At 49.2% G+C, this 26,173-nt stretch overlaps 1 protein-coding gene across 3 annotated transcripts; it reads right to left on the bottom strand.

The window, feature by feature from the left end:
* Nucleotides 1-4,022: 4,022 nt before the first annotated feature.
* On the bottom strand, nt 4,023-25,326 carry CHST1 (carbohydrate sulfotransferase 1). Of its 3 annotated transcripts, none has more exons than XM_027837831.1 (3): nt 25,241-25,326; nt 7,075-7,186; nt 4,023-6,184 (listed from the first exon to the last, which is right to left on the bottom strand). In XM_027837831.1, exon 3 carries the CDS (start codon nt 6,139-6,141, stop codon nt 4,879-4,881), a length of 1,263 nt encoding a protein of 420 aa, XP_027693632.1. In that variant the 5' UTR covers nt 6,142-6,184; nt 7,075-7,186; nt 25,241-25,326; the 3' UTR covers nt 4,023-4,878. The 3 variants fall into 3 exon arrangements, with proteins under 3 accessions (XP_027693632.1, XP_027693633.1, XP_027693634.1); XM_027837832.1 differs by lacking the exon at nt 25,241-25,326 and adding an exon at nt 24,456-24,508; XM_027837833.1 differs by lacking the exons at nt 7,075-7,186; nt 25,241-25,326 and adding an exon at nt 6,304-6,371.
* Between the last annotated feature and the right edge of the window lie 847 nt (nt 25,327-26,173).

Genomic DNA, 26,173 nt, shown 5'->3' with positions numbered 1-26,173 from the left:
AGACACAGAAAGCGAGACACAGAGACAAAGACAGAGACAGACACAGACACAGAGACACCGAGAGACAGAGAGAGAGAGACAGAAGGAAGAGCCTACAAGAACATGCAGGAAATCTATGCCAAAGAAAAGAAGACTCAGAGAGGGTAAAGACTCTCAATCTATTACTCTTTCCAGTTGGATAGCTGATTGAAGGGAAATTAAGTGACACCCTAAGGGTCTTAAATATTGGAACTTCTGGTGATGATGCTGATGTTGTGGTGACAGGTAAGCAGGAGACCACTGATCCGCTTTTGAGTCCAACCCCCTTCTCTTAGAGATGAGGGAACTCAGACCAGAGAAGTGATGTGACTTGCCCAGGGACACACAGCTAGAAAGTGTCACAAGTGGGATTCAAACCCAAATCTGCCTAACTCCTGGCCCATTATCCTATCTACGACATCATACTGCTGGATTGTGAATCACTCATAAAACAGGGATGCTCTTTCTTGCACTCACAGAATGATTTTGAGGAAGGTATTTTGTAAGTCTCTACTCACCAAAAGAGTATGAATCATACTGCGTTGTAAGAAACAATGACTATGAAGAATTCAGAGAAACTTGAAAAGACTTACATGAACGGATAGAGGGTGAAGTAAGCACCCCCCAGGAAAACAATACATGCAATGATTATAGCAGTGCAAGCAACAATTAAATGAAACTGAATATGGTGAAACTATGGTGCCCAAATTTGCCTCTTAGGAAGAGCTGAGAAAAGCCCTTTCCTCCCTTCATTACAAAGACAGGGAACTATAGGTAGAGGATATTACCTATAAATGTCAGGCACCATCAACATGGTGGTTGGTCTTACCGAAATGTCTTTTTTCTTTTTCTTTTTCTTTTCTAATCTTGGCTACAAGGGATGGGAAGGGAGGGGAATAAATTTGGAGATAAATATGAAATAAGAACAAAAGACATCATGCTGTGTGACCCTGGACAAGTCACTTAACCCCAAATGCCTCTCACACACACACACACAAAAAAGAACAAAAGACATCAATAACAAGTAACAAAAAATCTGTTATTGGAACCCTTTCTCCCATCTGGACAAAAGGCTGGTCCTGGGAATGCCCTGGTCTCAGTTTGAGCCAAGATAATAATCCAAGTCTTGACCCCACCCCAAGAGGTCAACATAGCTGCCTTAGGAAAGAGTGCACTCCCCCTAACCCAAGATCCTCAAGCAGAGGCTGGGAGATCACTCAGATGTGATGGAGAGTGTTGTTGTCCAGCAATAGATTAGACTACACTCTCTCTGAGGTTCCTTTCAGCTCAGAAATTCTGTGATTCTGTGAATCTCCAATGGGAGTCTTCTCCATTCGATGAGATGCTCTGGAGCTGGGGGTGGGGCTGTTTATTGGAAGAGTTGGTCCACCAGGAGACTTCTGGAATATATGGTCTTCCAGCCCAGTGATTCAAGGATGTGAAGAAATAGAGCTTCCCATCATGCAAAGATCCTTAGCCCCCATCTGAGGTAGATTGCTAAAAATGAGAAGGAACCAACCCCAAAGAAAAAAAGGCTCCTGATACCACAATCCAAGTCTCAAGTACATGGAGGACAAAGGGTGTCAAGCCACTGTGAAAAGAGATGCGTTGACATAACAGTAATGACCATTAGTGAAATCATTTATTTTAACCAATAAAGACACAGGCAAATCACTTCTCTATTTAAACAAGGGTGCTAAGCCCTTCCCCACCCCAGGTCTGGGGCATGAGGTAATGCTTATGTACATATCAGTATTACCTAGTATCCTTGTAGACTAGCTTGCTTATACCCCGAAATGCCCCCACATAAAGGGACCTTACGGACCGTCTAGTCATAGGATCACCGATTCAAAGTGGTTAGAAACCTCGGAGGACATCTAGTCCAGCCTCATCCTTTTTACAGATGGGGAAACTGAGGCCCAGAAAAGTTAACTGAGTTGCCTAAGCTCACACAAGTCATAAGTGGCAGAGCCTGGATTGGAACCCAGGTCCCCGGTTCCCCCAGTGCCTTGGCTGGTGCCAGTGTCTACACCGTGGTAAGCTTCAGATCTCAGCCACCCTATGAGGTCATTGTCCCCATCTCACAAAGAAGGAACTTGAGGTCCAGAAAAATGAGCACATAGCAAATTTCCCTTCATAAAATAGCCAGCAAATGTCCAAGCCAGAGAAAACTTTCTCCAGCATCCATGGCATTAGTAGAGCCAAACCAGGGTCACAGTCATGTCAGCCTCTCTGAGAAGACCTCCTACCACCCCAAGGGACCTGAGTCACTCTCTACTCACTGTTCCCCATACATATTGAGTCATCTCCTGTCCCCACTCTCAGAATGCCCTCCCTCCTCACCTTTGCGTCACAGAATCTCTGGCTTCCTTCAAAACACAGCCCAGGTGCCTTCTCACACATGACTTCTTGTTCCCTCACCCATACCCCAAAATTACTTTGTACTTACCTTTATATATAAACCTGTATTTACCAAGTTTTCTTGAAAGGCAGTGTAGTGTAGCGGATAGAGCACTGGACTTGGAATCAGGAAGACCTGGGTTCAAATCCTGCCTCTGATGTTTGTTACCTGTCTCACCTTGGTCAAGTCACTTCCCTTCCTTAGACCTCAGTTTCCTCGTTTGTAAAGTGAGATGGTTGGATTCAATGGCCTTCTAGTTCAGGCTCTATGATCCCTGAAGAAATGTTTAGTTCTGCACATTGAGCACAATGCCTAGCAGGGTTGGGGGGAGAGGTTAGAGGTCAGACCAGATGTCATTGGGTTTCATTGATACAAGTAACCTCTATTAGTAAAGGGCAGCCCTCATTCTGTAATTTACAGTCTTGTCTGGATCAGAAAGGGTTAAAGAGACCTGACCCTTCGGTCACCCAGTGGTGCACGTCAAAGGCAGCACCTGGCTCCAGGTCCTCCTCACTCTGAGGCCAGCTCTTTGTCCGCTCCATGGTGCTTCTCATCTGGCACATAGTAGGTGCTTAACGCCCTGACTCCCAGCTTTAAATCCATGGATCCTTCCAGTTCTAAATCAATCCTACTACAGTCCTATGGCCAAGGCTCAGTGAAACCTGGCATCCCTAACTTTTAAGGTGGGGGAGATGGGCAGATTTGCCACAGTGTTTTCTATGAGAACTTGGAGCCTCCATGGGCTCATGCCACATATCGTGGCTCTGCAGAGATGGTTCCCTTGGTCTCCCCTGGGGCAGTGACTCAGGGAGAGCCCCCAACTCAGCCCAAGTCAACAAGCATTTATCAAGCACTGTGTTAGGGGACAGGGACGCAAAGGCAAAAACAAAATTATCCCTTACCTTAAGGAGCTTACATTCTAGTAAGAGCAGGATGTAAAGAGGTCCTGGTTAGTCCCCCATTTTCATGTTTCTCCTCCAGATTCCTAAGGGGCTTGGCCAATGCCTCTACAAAAGACTATGGCTAGGGAAACTTTGGGGACCCACATAGCAGTGAGCTGAAGACCCAGAGAGGGATAACTTGGTCCACAGGACCAGCTGCTGAAAGATTCTATAATTGGCTATTGCTCACAGGGACCTGAGCTCCAAAAGCCTGTCTGTCACAGCTCATCTCCCACCCCGAGAGGTAAGGGGGTAACCAGACTTAGATACTGGGTTCAGACATTGGTCACAGAGCTTGGCTCCCTGATTGAAATTCCAGCTGTTACTTAATACTTGTGTGATGTTAGGCAAGTGATGGCCCCCTCCCTGTACCTCAGTTTTCTCAACAATCCAACGAAGGGGTTGGATTGGATGATCTCCATACAATTTCTTTCAACCCCGGATCCCATGATGCCTCAGTCCCCACGATCTGAAGAAGAGCAGGGAAGAGCTGTCTTCTAGGTCCTAGTCCCAAAGACACCCAGTGAGCTCCTTCATCCCAGCTCTACTGGACACTATCACCCATACCCCCACCCCACCATACCTTGTTGACCTATGGAGGGATGTCTCCAGCCTCTCATAAGTCTCCCTCCTTCCTGAAGGGTGCCTCTTGCACAATGAGCATCAATGATCTCTTTTATTTACAGAAAACACAGAGAAAGCAGTTCATTCTTTGATTAGCAAACCAACTCGACTTTTTTTTCTTTTTTCTTTCTTTTTTTTTTGGCACAAAAAAAATGTCACAGGTGAACCCCTAAGAGCCAACAGAGACTCATACACCAGTCAGCGACCAGGCCCAGCAACAAGATTCAGACAAACATCATTGCAACAGACTGGGGAACAAAGGGGACAAGGAGTTCCACATTCACCTCACAGAAACAGAAAGAAAAAATCTGTTCACCAACGGCGGAAGGAGGGGAGGGGCAGGGGCTGATGCTCCTGGGGGGACCCTGGTGGAGGAAGGGAGATGGGGAGCAGGAGAATGGTGGGGTAGGGCGCGAGTTGACACCATTCATAAATTAGAGAAGGTCATTTTCTTTTTAATCTCTTACCTTGTAAAAGTGCAAAAAGTACAATAACCCCAAATACCCTTCCATTGGGGAAACTCGACAGAGAAGTTGCGTTCTGTATGTCTTGGGCATGTGTGATTGTGTGAGTGTGTGAGTGTGTGTTGGTGTGGGTGTGGCTGCAGGTGTGAGTGTGGCATTTGTAAACATTGTTGACCATCCATGGAGAGCCCCAGCCTCTGCGGGCAGGGGGCACCTTCCCCCACCTCATCCCCCTCAATTCCCTAGTGACGTCCATCGGGGACGTAGTGCAAATTTCGGAGAGAAAAGAGCAAGGCGAGGGAGTGGGGAGGGCACGAAGACAGGGTCTGGGGAAGGAGAGGGGATAAGGCAACAGTTAAAAATGGTCCTCCGGGTCGAGCCCACGCCCCGCCCCTCCCCTGGTCCCGCGGTCCCCGGCGTCACCCGCCGGTCACAAGAAAGGATGGAAGTCCCTGTCTTCCACTAGGCTGACGGACAGGTTCTTGAGCTCCTGCTCCGAGGAGGCCACCTTGTAGCCCAGCTGCGCCAGCACCTGCTGACAGGCGTTCTGGGTGAAAGCCACGATGTCGTAGGAGAGCCGAAAGCGCCACTTCTCGGCCGTGGCCGCTGAGTTCCGGACGGTGCCGTATTTGTGCTTGGAGGACGAGCGGTCCCCACGGGTGTTGTTGTGAATCCAGCGTTCCACGTGGCTGTCCAGGGGGATGCCCAGGAATTCATAGATCTCCTCCGTCTTCTTCATGGGGTTCCGGGCCAGGTCCTCGTAGCGCACCAGCATGTATTTGCCCTTCAGCCAAGGGGGCCGGGTCAAGCCGGTGGACACGGAGTTCCAGAAGTCCTCACAGACCGTGGTCAGCTGGGTCACGTCCAGGTTGTAGGGCTTCCTCCCGGTGCCATCCCATATCCGCCACAGCCGGTAAGTGTCCCGGAAAGTTTCACTGCGAGAGGCGAGGATGCCCCGAGGATCTCGGACCAGCTGGATGACCTTGAGGTTAAGCCTGGGGTCCTCCACGAGGGCCCGCAGGTCGTTGACCTCGGGGACCCTCACCGTCTTGATGGCCACATGGCTCCGCTCGCGGCAGGCCTCCGCAGCCAAGGTGAGGTTGAGCAGGCCACACTTGCGCACACAGTCCCCCTCCTCGAGGTTCGTGTCTACGGGGCCTTGGGCCTCACACACTGGGGGCGAGCAGAGGGCCTTGCTGGCCCCTCGGCGGAAGATCCTGTCAGTGGTGTGATTGACGGGAGGCGGCTTAATGTAGTTCTCCAAGAAATAGAGGTCACAGTCGTAGAGACTCCGCAGCAGGTCGCGGCTGGCGCCCAGCATGACCCGCCTGTCCGTGGGGCTCTTGCCCTGTGTGAAGCGAGGGAGGAGGGTGTACTGGACGTGATAGAGGGGCTCAAAAAGGTAAAAGAAGTCCAGGTGCTGGTTGAAGAGCTGGCCCACGAAGGAGGAGCCGCTCCTGGTGGTGGCGAGGATGAGGATGTGAGTCTTTCTCGAGAGGTTGTAGCCAAAAGTGGGGCTCTCCTCGCATAAGCGCTCAGCCATCTCCGCCTCCCCGGGGCCGGGGCTACAGTTCACGGGGCTGGGCATCGGGCAGGTGTGGAAGGACTTGGCGGTGAAGGTGCGGATGGCCGTGTACTGGATAGCGATGGAGGCCAAGGCGAGGAGGAGGACAGCCTTCCAGGAGCATTGCATGACTGGACACCTTCATGGGGACGCTTCTCCACGGGCTCGGGATCTGGGAACACAGAGAGGCAGAAGTCAGGCCGGGAGACGTAGCTGGGAAGAGGCGGTAAGGGGCCCAGTGCAGAGCAGCAGTGCAGGACAGAGAGAACATTTGGAAAGCATTCTGCTCACCTTAAATGCTAACTATTCTCATCCTCAGTCAGCGTCAGCAGATCTGAGAGTCAGATCTCCTCATTCCCCCGCGAGCCAGCTTCCCTTCCTCCTTTCTCTAGAACCCCAGGAGTTCAAGATGCTTGGAGTCTAGAGGGCCAGCTTCAAAGCCCCAGACTCTAACAATTTGGGAAATGTCATTGCATTTCTCTGGGCCTCAGTTTCCTCATCTGTAAAATGAGGAGGTTAGACTAAATGACTTCTCAGTCCCTTCCAATGAGAGTGATCTTGTGGAAAGAATACTAGATTAAGAAGCCGTGATCAGGGTTCAAATCTCATCTCTGATGCTCTGTGACCCTGAAATGAATCGTTTCTCTTCTTGAAACCTTGGCAATGATAGTAACAGGACCAACGGAAACGAAAGCACTTTGCAAACCAGGGGAACCAGTCCTAAAATCCTGAGGATTCTAGCAGTCTATGAAATAAGTAGGGAAGTAGAAGGGGGAAAGAGCTAGAGGGGGCAATGTGCTATCCCTTTTTCCGCATAGGATCCCCTTTGGCATTCATCGGAGAGTTCCCTATTGCCAGGCAGGAAAAGGAAACGGGAATGGTGGTGGTGGGGCCAGGGATCGGAACCTGTGAGATAAACTCAGACATCCTGAACAGGGAGGCGGGCCAGGGGCCCAAAGCTCTGGATGGGGCTGTTGAACCTGCCTTAGGAAAAGAGAATGACTGAGCCAAGAACAATACCCCACCGCCGCCACCTTCATCTCCAGAGGAGATGCTGCTTACCAGAGGGGCTACTGGGAAGCGTGGGCAGCCACAGCTGCCCCTGAGGGAACCTCCTTCTTGATAGCAGGGTCTCCAGACTCAGTCAGTGGCTGGTTAAGTCCATGTTGTTGCCCTGTTGAGGCACAGGGATAGGGGGAGGAGAGAGAGGAAGATGGCAATGCTTCTTATTGGTATTCATAATAGCAATCATAATTTTTATTCAATTGTAAAAACCAGTTATTTTATCTGCCTGTGTCATAGCCTATAGAATATTAAATAGAAATGAACACTAGCAGGAGAATGACTTGTCCAAAGACTATCTCAATCTGAACTCTACTGAAAAAGATGAGAAGGAGGTTAGTGGTAATAACAATAATAATAACAATAATAATAATAACACCTTTTCCCCATTACCTGAAGCAATCACTTTATCCACCTGCACAATAGATCATTAAAGAACAAGAGCGTCTTGTCCCAGGACTGAGTGAGATGAGGAGAAAGAAGAGAATAAAATAATGGCTGGTATTTGTAGAAGTGCTTTCAAATTTGCAAAGTGCTTTATAAATATTATCTCATTTAATCCCCACAACAACCCTACAAGGGAGATACTGTTATTATCCCCATTCTACAGCTGAGGAAACTCAGGCCTGTTGGAGGTTAAGTGACTTGTCCCATTACAGAATAGCTGCTCATCCGCATTAGTAGAGAGAGTTTCCTTACCAGGAATTTCCTATACCAATGAAATCATAGGTCTTGGACCAAAAAAATAAAATAAAATAAAATAAAAACTCTTTCTCAAAACAAAACCCCAAACCCACAACTACTTTTTTCCTTTCAGAGAAGTAATTTTAGGGGTGCAGCTTATGTTCCAGGGCAACCTATATTTAGTACATGTCCCGAAACCTGACATTAGGATGGTTCTGTTTCCCACCACAACCAACTTTGATTCCTTTGCCCCTCCAAGACTGCCCTTGATGCACATTTTAACATGATTTCACGTGGACGCAGGAACCTAGGAACCCAAAGATCTAAAATCAATGTCTAGCTTTGACACTTTGCTAGTTCTGTTCATGTGGGCAAGTCACTCTATACTCTGAGCCTCCGTTTTCTCATCAATAAGAAGAAAATATTTGTACTACCTCAGAAAGCTCTTTGTAAACATTATGTAGAATAATTATTATTCTCATCTTTTTATTGGTGGAGCCCTGAATATTATTATTATCATTATTATTATTATTATGTTCAATGGTTAGAACACTGGACCTGGAGTCAGAAAGACCTGAATTCAAATCCTGCCTCATACACTAATTAAGCTAAAGAGTAAGTCAACTAGCCTCTCTAGGTCTCAGTTTCCTCATCTGAAAAATGAGGGGATTGGATCTGATGATACCTTCCAAGACATCTATGATCCTATGAAGCTGAGTCCCAGAGAGCTGAATGACCTGCTGATGGCCAATTATCCAGAGGCAGAGCCAGGATTCAGACTCAGCCAAATCTAACGAGATGAAATTTAACAGAATTAAATGTAAAGTCCTGTACTTGGGGTCAAAAAATCAATTGCCCAAGTACTTGGGGCTCAGTTTCCCCTGCAGTAAAATAAGAGGGTTGGCCTTGATGATCTCTCAAATTCCTGGTGGCTCTAAATCAGAGATAAATATCCATCCCCCCAAATCAATATCCCCACCTCTTGCTCCCCGTATTCACACAAATTATACTTGAAGGCACTTCCTGCTCATCTCAGCCTCTCAAAGTCCTTCTTCTCCTTGCAGTCCTGACTCAAGTGCTACCATCTTGGTCTCTGCACCAACTCCAAGTTGTTCATATGGTCTACCTCCTCAAATTTCCTTGTATTTACTTATATGTCATGTTGCATCCCCATTGTCACATGCCATACCTTGCACAAAGTAGTTAAATCAGTCAACAAACATTTATTAAGTGCCTGCTATGTTCCAGGCACTGTGCCAAGTGCTGGGGATACAAAAAGAGGCAAAAAACAATCTCTTCCCTCAAGGAGCTGACCATCTAATAGGCACGCCCTGTGTTGACCTGAACTGAATTTTTATACAATATATGTGGTTAGTTCCCTACAAGGGAATGAACAAGACTGCCCCCTTTAAAAAGCCAACTTGCTAAGTGTTCCCATGTAACTGGAAGTCTTTTAACTGAAATCAGCGGGAAGGAGAATGGCCTTAGAACAAGTCAGCCAAGAGATAGCTTGCCAACATGTAAACAACTATGTACAAACAAGACATACATGCTAAACTGGAGATAATCAACCTAGAGAAGGCATTAGCATTAACAAGGATCAGGAAAGGCCTCTTAGAGAAGGTGGGATTTGAGCTGGGACCCAAAGAAAGCCGGGGAGGCCAGGAGGTGATGAGGAGGAGGGAGAGAGCTCCAGATATGAGGGACAGTCAGTGAAAGTAACCAGAAGGAGTCAGAAAATGGGGTGTCATTCAAGGAACAGTAAGAAGCCCAGTGTCTCTGGATCAGAATATGATTTTAAAGTCTGCTACGGAAAACGCTGAGAGAAAACTCACTGGGTCTCAAATACAGTGAGAAAAGACAAGATACATTTCCTAGGTTGGTTTTCTCTTCTTCTGGAGCATCTTGTGGGACTGATTGAAGCAATTTTTGATGGTTGATAAATTCTAATTATTTTTATAAATAAATATTTTCTTTTTACATATGGTAACAATTCACATTTCTGCAGGGTTTTCAGGTTTATAAGGCACCTTCCTTACAATGACACTGTAGGTTAGGGAGTGAACTTTTCTGATCCCTATTTTATAGAAAAGGGAAATGCCTTACTCATGATCACATCAATATTGTCAGAGCATAATTTGAACTCAGGTCCTCCATGTTCACTGGACCTCAGCCACCCATGGGAGGGACAGTTGGAAATCACTATTGATCAAAGCAGTTCTTCCTCCAAAATGTTGAAGTCTTGAAATCCTCCTCTCTGACACAATCTCTTGTACTCCCACTGCCTCCACCTCCCACACCAGCTTTTTGCCGTTGCCAGTTGCATCTTTATTGGCGGACATGGAGCTTACAACCCTAAAGTCTCAGTTCCAGGAGCCTCCTTTCACAGTTCCATCCATAAAGAGTTGGGGGTGACCCCAGGAAAGCCAATGATGGGACGAGACAGACTCTTTTGGAAGATCTGTAGGCTCCCCCTCAAATGAGGTTGGTGCTTGGCTTGGCTTAATAATCAGGCACATCTTCCTGGAAGCCAAGTGTCCTGAAGGCTGGATTACTAAGTACCCCTGATGGTACCTACAGCTGAACCTCTCTAGCCTAAATACTTTACCAGTAAGAAGACCAAAGTTGGACTAACTTAAGGGTTCTTAACCCTCTTTCAGATTCTCCTTGGGCAGTCTGGTGAAACCTATTAACTCCTGCTCAGAATAATATTTTTAAATGCATAAAATAAAATACGTAAGAATAGAAAAGAAACCAATTGTATTGGAACATAGTTATCAAAATATTAAAAAACAAAACAAATTCATTGCCCCAGGGTAGGAACCCTGGTAGATTAACTCTAAGATTCCTTCCCACTCTAAATCCTATGAGCCAAAGAAGTTGCACATTGGGCAGATCCCTTGATCCCACCTCTTCCCTGCCCCCAGACCGTGGTCAAAGAGGACATAGCCTGGGCCCACTGGGCTCTGAGGGCTGGGTACACTTCAAAGCCTTTGAGTCTTGCCATCAGCTCTACCACAGAATCCTTAAGCCCACCAGCCCTTGGCTTCTTCTTTACAACCAAACCCTACTTTATGTATCTTTTCTTTTTTTTTTTAAGGCAATGGGGTTAAGTGACTTGCCCAAGGTCACACAGCTAGTAAGTGTCAAGTGTTTGGTCTGAGGTCAGATTTGAACTCAGGTCCTCCTGACTTCAGGGCCAGTGGTCTATCCACTGCGCTACCTAGCTACCCCTGTATCTTTTCTTAAGAACAAGAATTGTCCTCTAAAAGACGCGTGATGGAAAACGCTATCCACATCCAGAGAAAGAATTATGGAGTCTGAATGGAGATCCAAGCACACTACTTTCACTTTGTTTTTCATTTTTTTTCTTTCTTGTGGTTTTTCACTTTTGTTCTGATTCTTCTTTCACAACATGACTAATGTGAAAATATGTTTAATATGATTGTACATATGTAGCCTATGTCAGATTGCTTGCTATCTTGGGTGGGGGGGGAGGGAGAAAAATTTGGAACTCAAAATCCTACAAAAATGAATGTTGAAAACTATCTTTACCTATAATTGGTAAAAAATAAAATACTGTTAAGAGAAGGAAAAAAAAGAGCGGGGATTTGTCTCCATATTCTGTTCCAGCACTTAGCATATGTAGTTCTTGGCATAGATTAGGTACTTAATAAAATGCTTTTTCACTCATTCATTCATTCCAAGTAGAAAGTTGGGAGATTTCAGCTCAGTTTCCAGATGGAAACTTCAGCCAGGGCCCAGGGCAATCATGGGCCACCCCAGGTATCTGGGGATACAGCCATGACTGGCTTGGGAAAGGTCTCTTTAAGCTAGTGGTCTGATTCCAACAGATGCACCATCTCACCAGGGCAGAGTCTCCAGTGGTGTCTGCATTTCCTGGACCCCCTTCTTGCCTTGGGACTTATTGACGCTTTCCATCCATTCTCTCTGGGTACCCCCATCCCACCCAGGTAAGTAGTAGTCTTTCTGCTGCCCTCTGGTGGCCTCATGGCACACAGCAGCCTATGGCTCTACCGATTTCCTCCTGAGCTGCTTTTGGAATTCATCCTTCAGGGGGAAGTGGGCTGAAGTAAGAAGCTGAGATGCCTCTTGCTGGATGCAGGGAGGGGTGCTGCAGGCACAGCCTACCTGTGCTATCTCGGTTAGTTTTGCCTTTGATTGCTACCCAGCTCCAAGGCTCATAAACACCACCTGCAGGGTTTTGGTTTTGGTTTTTTTTTTCCCTTTTCCTCTTCACTTATGCCCTCAGTTTCCTTGTTTGTTTAAAAAAAAAAAAAAGGCAGGGGAAAAAGGAGGCTGGGCTTAACCAGGAGTTCTTAATTGCTTTTGTGTAAGGGACCCCTCTGGTATGGATCCCTTCTCAGAATCGTGTTTTAAAAATTGAAGGAAATACTAAATTTCACTTAAAGGCTGGTGAAAATAAAGATGCCATTTTCTCCTCCTTCCCCTTCCCAGGTTAAGAACTCATGAGATTCCTGAGGCCCTTCTTAGGTCTCACATATTCTATGATCCCTCTCAGCTCTGACATTCCCTGTTCTAAGGTTCCTCCCAGCTCTGACATTCCCTGTTCCAAGGTCCCTCCCAGCTCTGACATTCTCTGGTCTAAGGTTCCTCCCAGCTCTGACATTCCCTGTTCCAAGGTCCCTCCCAGCTCTGACATTCTCTGGTCTAAGGTCCCTCCCAGCTCTGACATTCCCTGGTCTAAGGCCTTCCCAGCTCTGACATTCCCTGTTCTAAGGTCCCTCCCAGCTCTGACATTCTATGTCATCAAGGTCCTAAGGCTCCTTTCAACTCTAAATCCTATGATCCAATGCCATTACCCACATACTAAGATATCTGGGCAGCTAAGTTTAATCAGCCTAATTCCATCATTGGAGCCAGAACTCTACCTCCAGCACCAACCTTTCCATAAGCAGAAATGGCTTCTACACCCCCTTGGAGTAAGAAATTTCATCTCTCTTAAGCTCTGTGGAATCTTCCAAAGAACGAAATAGGGGCAGCCCTGCCTTGGCATGTGGGATACTCTCAGAAAAGCCTGGCCTAGTCCACTGACCTAGTGCAACCCCAGCCAAGCCCTGCTTTCCTCTATCAACATATTTAGAATTCTGACACTCAAGCATTTGCTTATGCTGAGAGAAGACAAGCTACCCCTAGTGGGATGAGGGCTTAGGGAAAGACTGGGTCTCTTAATCCTTTGACTACTCTCTCCACTGGTATAGTACCCCGAGGTAAGTCAAACTGGTGGTTCCAGATTACAGCTCTGGACTTTCACAGATTGGGTTCAACCTTGGGGATTTCTCTCTAATAATCTCTTTGGCTCACACCTCCACCCAGGCTTTCCCCTAGAAACATCAGAGTGTAGTTCATGCGATTCCCCAGAAGGGCCCTGAGCTCCTATGCAAGCATCAGGCTAACAAAACATCAAATATAGGGAAGGTTTTATTTAACCCAATAGAAAAGAACAGTACTCACACTGGAGTCCCTGCACCCTGCTAATTCATCTCTCTGATTGGTTCCTTCTACCTCAGGGACCTATACACCAGAATCAACCCACCCACATCTGCTCACCCTAAACCTTATGTGTTGTAGCAGATCCACTCAAAGAACCAGATGCCTGCCTCTGGGTCTTTTCATCTTCAATACCAATTTTCTTTTTAGAAAATATTCTGGGGACAGCTAGATGGTACAGTGGGTAGAGCACCAGCCCAGGAGGCAGGAGAAACTGAGTTCAAATCCGGCCTCAGACACATAACACTTACAAGCTGTGTGACTCCGGGCAAGTCACTTAACCCCATTGCCTCCAAAATAAAAAAGAAAAAATTTAAAAAAGAAAATATTCCCCTACCAAATACCAAAATGCATCTTATTCTTTCAGGATTTATGAAGTATGTATTAAAAATAATACTTTGACTGAAATCCTCTGAACATTGGTTTCCACATCTGCCATCCTCACCCTAGGGCTGTTATGAGGAAAGCTGAGAAAAGCAGGAGCTATGAGGGTCATTGGGCCAGGCTTTGGGGGAGGGGGGAGAGTCACGGATAAATGAAAGAAAGCCCTTCCTGGAAGGAATTTGGGGTTGAGAAATCCATTCCTTGGGCTCTAGAAGGGTTCCTGCCCTACCAGATTCCCCAGTCAAATCCCAAATGGCCACAAGGTGAATGCCCCGTGCTCTTGCTGGCCCCCAGCAAGTGTGCTGACATGGAGCCAGGACAGCAGAGGGCCTGGAAGGCCAAGTTTGAGCCAAGGGCTAAGCCAGCTGAACCTGTTTCTTCTGACTAAGGAGATTGACTGCTCCTCTCCCTTATTTCAGGGCCCTCGGGTCTTGTTTGCCCACCTGGCTCTGGGTCAGATTGGCTCTCCAAATCTAGGTTACTGGGAGATAGAAGCTTTAGAACTTGAGATCCCTCAGAGTTTGAGCCCTCCTCAAACATCTGGGTCCCCGTGCCCACTTCAGCCAGCAGCAAAAGAGCACCTACCCAGAGACCCATCTCAAAAACCCAGAAAGATGCCTTATCCCCCCTTCCCCCAAGGACTAAGCAGCAGATGGTTCTGTGAGCTCAGGAAGCCAGCTCACAGAGGAGCTTCCACCCCCATCCTCAGGGCCACTGAAAGGGCTCCTCGACACCAGAGGTTTGAGCCGGCAATCCAGATGTGGCAGACACACAGCCCAACCTGGCAGGGATTCTTTCGGAAGGAATGTCCCCAACCACTGGTGGAACTGGACATGGAGAACAGCGGTTTGAATCTCAGCTCCGCTAAATGAAAGGCTTCATGGTACCATAGAAGGACCATTGATTTGGAGGACAGAAGACCTGGGTTCAAATCACACCCTGACACCTACTACCTGTATGCCCTTAGGTAAGTCACTTAGACTTTGGAGACTTCCGTTTCTTCATCAGTAAAATGGGGGAAGGAAGAAGGGAGTTGGATTAACTGACCTCTAAGGTCCCTTGCAGATCTCAGTCTATGGCCCTACTTACTAGCCTGATGACCTTGAGGAGGTCACATCCCTTCTCTGTGCCTCAGTTTCCCCACCTGCAAAATAAGCAGAGTGGAGAGAGTACTTATTAAATCCCACCTCAAACACTTACTAGGTCTATGACCCTGGATGAATCATTTAAACTTTCAATGCCTCAGTTTCTTCGTGGAGAGTGAAGGGAAGGGCCCTGGACCAGATGACTTCTAAGGCACCATTCAGTTCTAAGGGCTATGATTCCACCGCTCCAAGCCAGGCCTCATCTCTGTCCCTCAGAGGAGATGGGCGGGCTTCCACCCATGTTCCTGAATGGTCTGGCCAAGGCAAAGCTCACTGACTTCCTGGCCACCACACAAGGTCCCTCTGTGCTCTCTGGGGATGAGTCCAATGGCCTGGGGATCTCCATGGCAGGAGCCTGCCTAGGGACAGGGAGGGAACCCAGGCTTCCAGCCTAGAGCTATGGGGCAGGAGGTACCCCCCACCTTCCCCACTCCAGCCCCCTCCAGACTCCTCTGGCCAGTCCTTGTCAGCTTATGGACAGGACAACGTTAACAGAAAACAAAAACTGAACACACACACACACAACCATACACAACCACACACATATACACATAAAAACCACATACACACAAACATACACACACATACACACACATAACCAGACACATATACACATAAAAACCACATATACACAAACATACAACCCCACACAAAAACCTATACATACACACAAAACCACACAACATATACATATACACACAAACATACACACATACACATACAACTACACACACAAACCTATACCCACATATACACAAACATATATATGCACATAAAACCACACAACATATACATAGACACAAAGCCACAAACCCAAACATATATACTTACACACACACACACACACACAGCTATGCGGCCCCAGCCACCTTGCTTCTCTGACCAGTCTGCAGGACACACTTCCCAGGGCTGATCACCTCGACGGCTGTGAAGCCATGAATGGCTGTTATTCTGGCCTGCCTCACGTGTGCCTGACTTGGAGGCCAAGGTACCTTCCTCCATCATCCCATTTGAACCTTATCAGAACTCTGTAAAGTAGACATCCCCATTTTACAGGTTAGCAGACTGAGGTTGGGAGAAAGGAAGCCAATGGAGACTCCTCTGATTCCGAATCCCACCTTCTCCCCACTCACTGGTCACAGCCAAGGTTTACAAAACACTTCACACACATCATCTCACTAGAGCCTTACTTCAACCCTTCAACGCAAGTGCTAGCATTGTGTCCATTTGGCAGATGAAGAAATTGAGGCTTAGAGTAGGTGTGGTTTGCCAAGGGTCCGCCCATCTAATAAGATAGGATTCAAACCCAGATCTGAGTCCAGACTCTTTCCATAGCTACTCCCAGGGAATGATTCTAAGGCTCTGGGATTGCCCTGGCACCGCCTCCCCCCTCCCCCCACCATTGCAGGTACTCTACCAATACCAGATGGCCGTGGAAGGTGGAAGGGGGCTTAAGGAGGCTGGTTCCTGTACTGGAAGATTAGATTCTGATTTGGATTTGGGAGAGGAAGGAGGGGGGGTGGAGGAATGAAAATCCCAGGGTTTTAGAACAACTGTGTTTACTAATCAATCAATTCACTCATTCATTCATTCCATACCATGTAAGGCCTAGTTGTAGGCTCTGGAGATACAAAAATAAAATGAAAAAGTCTTGCCCTCATGGTGCTTACAGTCTGGTGAGGGGGGGAAGGGAAAGGAGGTTGCAAAATACAACATTTAAATAGATCAGCATATGCAACATCATTGGAGTTGGGGCTAACAACCCAGGGGAACAGCACCTAGTTCAGGGAGAGGAACTTAATAAAAGTTTGTTGAATTGTTGGATTGACTTACAAAGCTTCCAGCTGGAAGCCTACCCTGGGCCACACAGCTAGTAAATGTCTGAGACAGGATTTGTACTCAGGTCTCCTTGACTCCACATCTGAGCTGAAACAGGAAGGAGCTAAAGATTCAAAGGGATATGGGGGCAGCTAGGTGGTGCAATGGATAGAGCACTCAGGAGGACCTGAGTTCAAATCTGGCTCAGACACTTGACACTTACTAGTTGTATGACCCTGGGCTAGTCACTTAACCCATTGCCTCACACACAAAAAAGGATGGAGCCCTTGGAACTATAGACCTTTGGAATGATAGTGATCTCCCAAGAGCTCTGGAAAAGGGAGAGCATGGAAGGGGAGGCAGAAAAGAAAAATTTAGGCTTCTTCACTTGAGGGTGACATTCTAGTATTTCACACAATTTTCCAAGGCAAACCCCCTCCCAGACTGGTCACTTTCCTATATCCACAACACACCAAGAAGAAATATGAGCCTGAAATGCTCTCCCCTATCGGCAGTGCTTGGCCTAATCCTTCAAGACACCAGCTCCAGGGAGCTATCCCTGACCACCCAAGCCTCCCCTACTCCGCCTCTCCATCCTCAGAGTGTCAAAGAGACAGCACCTTGCAGTGGGAAGTCAGATGACCAGGCTCAGTTGTGACCTCACTCCTCTGAGCCTCAGTTTCCTCCTCCATAAAACAGGGATAAAAATACTTCACATGGGAAAGAGAGGACTTTGTAAACTGTAAAGAGCCTGAAATGGTGAGTCATTAAGGTTAGTGCATCCTGCCACCTGGAGACTATCATTTAACTCCTTAATACGCATTGAAAACTATGAAACACTAGGCAAAAGCAAGGCATTATTACTATATATGCTCCTTTAGGGGAGGGAGAAAGAGAGAGAGAGAGAGAGAGAGAGAGAGAGAGAGAGAGAGCAGAACAGGAATTCCATGTAATTGATTTCTTAGAAAGTAAGCTCCTTGAAGGCAGAGATAATTTTTTTTTCTTTTTATCTCCAGTGCTAAGCATGGTGGCCTGGCACACAGTAGGTGCTTAATAAATGCGCGTGGCATTGAATTAAATTGAATTAACTACCTGTGAATCCTGAGGGCTCTGTCCTAGAAATCTACCCAGCAGGATGAGGTGGGCTTGGCTTTGAAAGACAACCTACCTCCATTATCACCAACAGTACTGGGCTGGGAATCAGGAGACCTGCATTCCCTCCAGGCTTTGCCACTGCCTAGCCGTGTGACTTTGGGTGAGTCACATCGCCTTTCTAGGCCTCTGTTCCCTTAACTATAAAATGGAGATAATAACACCCTTCCTGCCTCACAGGGTTGTTGAACTTTGTGATTTCTGACATGCTGTATAAAAATTAAGTTGTTTAATTATCATTGTTAACATATTTTTAGGAAATCTTGGAAAGGAGATGGGCATGAGTCCTTTTCCCCCAACTCTCCCCACCCACAAGTGGGGCAGTTCCCCAAGGTTCAAACCACAGCCCTCTTCTCTCTGCCCACCTTGAGTGATGCTGATTTAACCCTTAGCTTGCTAAGCCTCCACGTCTTTGCTCACACTATTCCCCCTCCCTGTAAGGACTGCCCCTAAGATTAAGGACTAATCTCCTTTTCTCCACCCAGCTAATTCATAGGGATCACAAAGCCTGGCTCGAACCCTGGCTCCTCCATGATTTCTCCCTTTCCAGACATCTGACAGCATTTGCCCTCCATTGTTATTTAGTCATATCCAACGCTTCATGACCCCATTTGGGGTCTTCTTGGCAGAGATCCTGGAGTGTTTTGCCATTTTCTTCTCCAGCTCATTTGACAGATGAGGAAACTGAGGCAAGCAGGGTTAGGTGACTTGCCCAGGGTCACACAGCTGGTAAGTAAGTGTCTGAGGCCAAATGTGAACTCAGGTCTTCCTAACAACAGGCCCAATGTTCTTTCCACTTCACCACCTAGCTGCCTGCCCTCCATACCAAATAATTTAACATTTGATGATGCACCATCTCCCCAGAATTTAGAGCTAGAAGAGGTTTCAGAGGCAAGAATCCTTTCTGCAACATCTCTGGCAACAGTCATCTAGCCTTCATTTGAATCCCTCCAGTGATGGGAAGCTCACTACCTATATAGGCGACCCATTTTCCTTCTAGACCTCTAACCATTAAGAAATTTTCCCATGAGAAGCTAGATGGTGAAGTGGATAGAGCACTGGCCATGAAGTCAGGAGGACCTGAGTTCAAATTTGGTCTCAGACCAGTCATTTGACACTTATTAGCTGTGTGTGACTCTGGGCAAGTTACTTAAAGTTTTTCCTTATTTCCAGATAAAATCTATTGTTCTCAAATTTCCAACCATTGTTCTTAATGCTGCCCTCTGGAGCCAAATAAAACAAGTTCAATTCCTTTTCCACATAAGACAGCCTCAGTTGCCTCATCTATACTATGGGAATAATAATATATGCACTACCTTCCTCACAAGGCTCTTTGTAAAGCTTAAAGCCCTCAAGAAATGGGATTTTGTTGTTGTTATCATTGTCATTATTATTACTGTTCTTATTCTGTTCCCTCCTAGCTGTGCTTCTGACTTCTGGACTGCACCACCATGTCTCTGCTGCCTTCTAACACTGGAACCTCCCTCAGCATGTTGGGCCTCCTCACTCTTGACCATCCATCCATCCTTACAGTCTTCTCCCCCTGGAATATCCCTCTGCCATGCCTGCTCAATCCTCCCACGGGTGAGGCCCTCTCTTTGAGAACGGTCCAGGCCAGCCAGCCTTCATCCTCCCCTTCCCCACTTCTGCTTCCAGCCTTCTGGACTTCGGCATCTTAAACAACATTGGGTCACCTTCCCCCCAGCCTCCCCCACCTGTCTTCCAGCTCCTTTATGTGGACTGTTTTCCCCTATTAGAACATAAGCCTCTTGAGGACAGGGCTTCTTACTTTTTGCTTGTATTTGTAACTCCAACACTTAGCATTATGCCTGGCATACAGTAAGTGCTTAATAAATGCAGGGTGCCTACCTGATTGGCATTTACACTTATAGGATCACAGGTCCAGAGCTGGAAGCCTTAGAAACCATCTAGTCTAAGCGAGGGACTGAAGCCAAGATGGGTTATGGCTTGCCTAAGGTCCCGTAAGTACTTACAGAGCCAAGATTCAAACTCAGATTCCGTAACTACAAATCCAACACACTTTTCATGATACCATCCATCCATGTAGAAAATTCCCCACAAGGAAACTCCCTGCATTGATGTGAATCTATAACTTAACAATCTTAGAAAGTTGCCTAGGACATTGAGAGGGTAAGAGGCTTAACCAGGGTCACACAGCTAGTCTCTGTCAAAAGTAGGGATAGAACTCAGGTCTTCCGAACTCCTAGACCAGCACTAGCCCACTAGTTAAGCCCATTAATCCCACCAAGAGAAGGCAAAGTCCTCGAAAGCAGATACTGTTTCATTTTTGTCTTTCTGTCTCCAGAGCTAGCACAGAGTAGCTATTTAATGAACACTGAATGAGTGTTCTCCAATTATTATATATGCCCAGGTCCTTTTTCCTCTTGCAAACTCCTTGTAGACTGGCACTCCATCTTTGCTCTCTTGCTCACCCCCCCAGGTCCACTCCAGACAGACCTTTCTTGACTTGGTTGACCCATCTAAACACACCCCCCCCTTTAAAAAAAAAAATGTGATCCAATTACCAGAGGGAAAAGCCAAGACAGCTTGGCCGTGTCTGGCCCAGGCCTGGGCCCTTTCCCTCGATAATCAAGGAACAAGCACACAGAGGGAATTTCTAAACATTTAGAGAAGAAAGGAACCCTGTACCAGAAGTGGCCCTGTGGGGCTTAAAAGGGAGAAATCATGCCTGACAAACTCGATAGCTTTCTTGATAGAATTACAAGACTGGTAGATGAAAGAAAAGCAAGCAGGGTAATATATCTTGATTTTTTAGCAAAGCATTTGATACCGTGCCTTGTGTAATCTTACGAAATTAATTCAAACAGGCTCGGCCCTAAGCACTTGTCAGTGGAGGCCTGAGAGCTGGAAGAGCTCCTGGGGTGGGAAAGGTGGGGAGAGAGGAGGGAAGAGGAGGAGAGGGAGGGGTGCCGAGGGCTGGAGAGAAAAGTGAAGGCATCTCCAGGAGGGGGTGGGGTGGGGTCTTAGGTCAGCTCTTATCTAACATCTTCATTAATGATCTCGAGAACAGGAGTAAACAGGCCTCTAATGAAATTTGCAGAGGATATTAAGTTAGAAGGTGTTGGGAACACCAGTGAGGACAGCAGAGGTGCCCAGAGAGACCTGGGAAGACAAGAAACCTTGCAGAAGTCAGAGAGGGAGGGGCAGGGAGGATGCCAGGCCCTGTCTAGAGCAGTAAGAGGCTCTGGAGCTGAGATAGAAGGTTCCGGGCAAAGCAAGAAGGGGATTGGGGTGGGGGAGATGCCAATCATCATCATTCCCCTCTAAGATGCCACCAGGGTTGCCCTGGAGCTCAGGAAGGATAAGGGAGAGTGTCAGATGGGGCCAAGAAGAGGCCTTCTTTGGCCCCAGATGCAGAGAGGAACCATGTCTGGAGTAGTCAGGAAGACAACAGAAAAGGGAGGAATTAGGGGGAGGGAGCTGGTGGCACCTGGCACCTAGTGCAGAAGAATGGAATGGAGGACAGGAGAAACCAGTGAGTAGATGGACCCAGCCCCGTAGCCAGGGGGAGATCTCTCAGCTCTCAAGAACCTGAAAGCTACTGGGGGCTGGGGTGGGGGCTTGAGAGCCCTGGGGAAGGTGTAAAAATAAGTCAGCTGGAGCTATCAAAAGCCTCCCGGTTCTGCTCTTGGGCACTACCAGGGGAAGCGATGGGCATGAGACAGAGTGGGGATGAAAGCAGGGAAGAGAGCCGGCAGGGGCCCCGCCTCCCTATAGGAACATCTACCAGAGCATTTGTTTGCTACAGACCCAAGGGTCTGATTCTGTCCTGACTTCAGGGGTGCTCCCAGAATCAGCATAATGAAGATTCCTTCTTTGGTGGACACTTTAGACACCTGGGGAGGCTTGCCAGGGATACTGTAAACTTGTGGGAAAGTGGAAAGTAATAGATTTGAGGTGAGAGGACCTGAGTTCAAATCTTGCCTGTCACTTACTACTTTTATGTGACCTTGGGGAAGCCCCAACCTCTCTGGGACTCAGAGTCCCCATCTTTAAAACGAGCATGTTAGACTAAATGAGGTCTCTCCCAGCTCTCAATCTGTGCTGCCATGATTCAGCACCATCCTGACCTTCCTTCTCCAACAAAGAGCAAACACAAAAAAGGGAATGGGGGAGGAGTGGGACCCAGAGATGCTGGCTGCCTCTGCAGATAAGGGAAGGGGACACCCAGCAGCTTCTGGGACTGGGGAGGGCCCTCTCTGTTTGGAAAACCATCTGTGTCCAGCATGGAGCACTCTATTTCCCTCTCCAGGGACTTGGAGACCCCAGATTCTGCTTGCCTCTAGACTTAAGCCACCCCATGGCCATGGGGCATGCCGGCTCCTGTTCACACCCACCGGGCAAAGGCTCACAAAGGGAAGAGCCTACCAGCATCTCTTAGCTGTCCAGTCAGAGGAATGGGCTTGCATGGCTCCCTGAAGGATGGCAGCAAGTGCGAATCAGGGACAGTGGCTAGCTATTCCAGTGTCTTGCACATAGTAGGGGCTTAGTACATATTTGCTGATTGAATGGATAGAGAGATAGATGGATGAATGAACAAGTAAATAAGACTGTAAGATTGTCCTCCTTTGGGGTCTGCTAAGAGTACAGTGGCTGGCTAGCCACTATAAGGGATTTAGGGACAACCTTCCTGGACAGATAACCCTGAGTGTCCCTGTCTGCCAGCCCTAGGATTCTCTGATCCCTAAAGGCTCAGCTCCAGATGAGTAGTCTAGGTCAACCTAGCTAAGCGTCTCACCAAAGAGGCAGGAGCCAACCCAAAGACCTCAGGAAGAAGGACCCACTCTGCCAAGGTTGTTCCCTAGGTCAGAAATAAAAGGGGGGGCCTCCCAGAGGGGCTGGGACCCCCTCCTCCCAGACGGTTGGTATGACTCCTGAGCATACTTTGTGGAGGGTGCCTTTACTATACATTTTCCCCCTTCTCACCACCACCACCACCACATCACTGATTACGGGGAACAGGTCTGTTTCCATGGAAACCATACAGTGACTAAGGGCTTCGGGACCTGCTCTGAACCAGATTGTGAATATCAAAGCTGCCCTGGGCCCTGAAGAGGGGAGCTGGGAGCAGTAAAGAAGGATCCTGAGGTGGATGAGGGGACAGGCAGGAAAGTGCTGGGAATGCAGACCCCAGGGGGGAGGAAGGCACCCTCCAGGTGGCTATCTCAGGGACCCTCAGAGGATATACCTGTGCTCACAGACTCAGACACAGCCCTATGGACAGGGGGCTGGTCCCCAGGGGCCAAACCCACTCAACTTTGGCTGCAATTACGTTTTTTCCAGCTCAGTCCACCTGGGCATCGTGAGTTGGCCCTGCCCATCACCCTCACCAGTATCTGTCACTGCCCGGTGAAAGATCTAATGGGGATGCTCTTCTTGAAGCTGCTTTTCCCAAAGGCAATACTGGGAGGCCAGCAGGTGGGGGTGGAAGGACTGGGGTTGGGGAGCAGTGGGGAGGGTAAGCGGTCTGCAAGCAGATAGGGAACTGAGGAAATGAGAAAGACACCCCTGCTGCACAGAGAAGAGGGAAATTTGGATTTTAGAAACCAAATATGTTTGTGCTCTGTGGTTTCAAGAAGCTGCAGAGGAGGGTCTTACGAGGGCCCTGGGAAGGAGGGGAGAGAGATACTAAATGGTCCCAAGGCCACAGTAGGGGCTGCATACAGACAATCCTTCACAGCCCTTTTCTCCTCTTCTCCCCACCTCAAGACCTGCCCTACCCCAGGGATTGTCACTAGCCAGAAGGGAAGGGAAAGGATGAGAGTCTCATCAGATGTGGGCAGCAGATGGGCTGTCCCCCCCACCCAACCCCTAAAGGCCCCCCAAAATCTTCCTTTCTCTCTCGGCCCTTGCAGGATGGGGAATTGCATGTCCAGAGATGGTGATGTGGTGGAAACCATTTCTTTCCTGTCAATGGACCCAACTCCTTAAAGCTACCAGGGATCATTTGGAATGATGTTTCCTAAAAGTCTAAGGTAGGTAACCATCCCCTCCCCATCCTGATTCACTCCCCAAAGACAAAGTAGAGCACAGACTGAATTCCTGAGGGCTAACTCGCCCCAGCCCTCTCCAGCCCCACTGCTGCACTCAGCCACAGCCCCCCAGAAGCCTTCCTGCTCCCAGTCATCCAGCCCCAGCTCCTCCTTAGCCTGGGATCCATCTTCAGCACCCAGTCTGGAAAGCTCTGGGAGCCAGTGTTTGCTCCTTTGGGCTACTGCCTCTGCCCGCCCCCCACCCCCCACCCCACCCCCCACCCCCGCACAGTCTCTGCAAAAAGCCCATTCCCATCTCCCAGCCCAGTTCTAGATTCCTGTTGTCCTTGGGGGTTTAGGGATCATGGGGTGCCCAAGAAGTCACTGATCCCCAGGAGTCTTCCTATTCCAAAGGAGTGGCTTTGGGGGGACCTCTCTTCCCCTGTCTGCCCTCTTTATTCACCATAGTTGAGTAGGGTTGAAGAACCGGGACCAGGGCAGAGGCTGGAGGAGGGAAGGGAAGCAGAAGTGAGCGGATAGACTGGTATGGTGAGATCTGAAGCCCAGACGGAAAAGCCGGAACCATGGTCCTTCCCCAACTCTCCCAAGGCACCAAGCCATCATCGACCACTAGCAGGGCTTCTCTCCTCACCATCTCAACAGTGAATACCACTCGGGTTCTAGCTCATGGAGCCTGGAGGAGAGAGCGATGGCACCAGCACCTGGGGGAAGGAAAGAAGGCCTGGGGCTCTGGGTGCTTTCTCTGTGGACTTTTCCTCCCCTGCCTCATATTGGCCGGACTGAAAATCTGACCCTGCTTGTCACTCTGCTGAGCCCCCTGCCTTAGAGCCAGGGAATGGTAGCGGAAAGTTGGATCCGCAGGGCGCTAAGCAGTCCTTGAGCGGGGTGGGGGTGAGGGGTGCGGGGTGGAAAGGGAGATCGACAGGGAGTCAGCCAAGCCACGGCTCAACTGGTCCCAAGCCTGCTCTGGGCAATGCCAGGGAAGGAAGGAAGGGGACCTCATAAATGGACAAGTTTGCTTTTTCTTCTTAAGTCTGTGTGTTGGGTGTGGGGAATGGAGGAAATCAGAGGCACCTCATCCCGTCAGAACACTCCCTCCGATGTGGCCCCAGCGCCCCCAAGTCCTGGGAATTTGGAGGGGGAGACCCTAGGTTGGCAAAGTCCCCCAAACCCTCCCCAACAAGGTTCTGCCTGCCTCCCCGGCTCCCGTCACCGACCATCCCTCTCTCTGGTGGTCTCCCGGGCTCTGGTTCCCCGGTACTACCAGAACCCGGGTCCCCAGACCAGAGTCCCTCCGCAAACGCCACCGCCCCAGTGGCCCAGGGTGGGCTCGGGGAAGGAAGGGAACTCCGAGGACAGCCTCGAGCTGCCCCGAGGGGATCCCTCACCCCCGCCCCTGCCCAATCGGTCCAGTACCTGGTCTGGGCTGCGCCTGGAGCCGCTGCAGCGCCCAGCGCGGGCTCCATCCCGCTCCGTCTCAGGCTCTGTCCGAATTCGCGGGCGCCGGCGGCGGCAGCGGCAGCGGCAGCGGAGGCATCCTCCGCCCTCGGCCCTCTCAGCCTCCTCCTCTTCTCGGATCTCTCTTCCTCCTCCTCTTCCTCGGGCTCTCCTCTCAGATCTCTCGTATTCCGCCTCCTCCTCCTCCTCCTCCTCCTCCTTTTCGGCCCCTCCTCCTCCTGCGCCTCCGTGCGCCCCTTACCGGCCCCTCTCCATGACTCGGGGGCGCACGCAAACCCCGAGCGGGTCGCCCCCGGGCTCCTCGTTCGCCGGGGCCCGCCGGGGCGGGCGGCTGCACTGAGAGCTGGGATCCGAGGGCCCGGAGACGGGAGCCTCCACTGCCGCAGCCGCAGCCGCCTCGGGAGCAGGGAGGGCCCGGGCGCGCCGCAGCGCCCGGCGTCCGCAGGAAAGAGCAGGAACAGCCCCGCGGTCCGAGCCCTAGCCCGGCCGCGCAGCAGCAGCGCTGCAGCCGCCTGCCCGCCTGCCCGTCCGCCTGCGCGCCTCCAGTCCGGGAGCCGAGAGCTTCGGCCGCCCGAGCTAGCAGCCAAAGCGACGGGCGGGCTGGCGGGCGGGCACTGCGGGTCCCAACTCCGCCCCTTCGCCGGCCGGCTCCCCCCACTCCCTCCCTCCCTCCCTTCCTTCCTCCACCTTCCCCACCCCTCGAGGCCCCCAGAGTTGAGCTGCTCTCTCGCTCTCGGTCTCTCTCTCTCTCTCTCTCTCTCTCACTCTCTCTCTCTCTCTCATTCTCTCTCTCCCTCTCTCTCATTCTCTCTCTCCCTCTCTCTCCCCCTCTCCCTCTCCCTTTCCCTCTCCCTCTCTCTCTCTCCCTTTCTCTCTGTCCCTCTCTCCTCT

The sequence above is a fragment of the Vombatus ursinus genome, unplaced genomic scaffold (genome assembly GCF_900497805.2).
Source record: "Vombatus ursinus unplaced genomic scaffold, bare-nosed wombat genome assembly UNPS02014822.1, whole genome shotgun sequence".
NCBI lineage: Eukaryota > Metazoa > Chordata > Mammalia > Diprotodontia > Vombatidae > Vombatus > Vombatus ursinus.
This window is presented reverse-complemented; position numbering and strand designations above follow the sequence as displayed.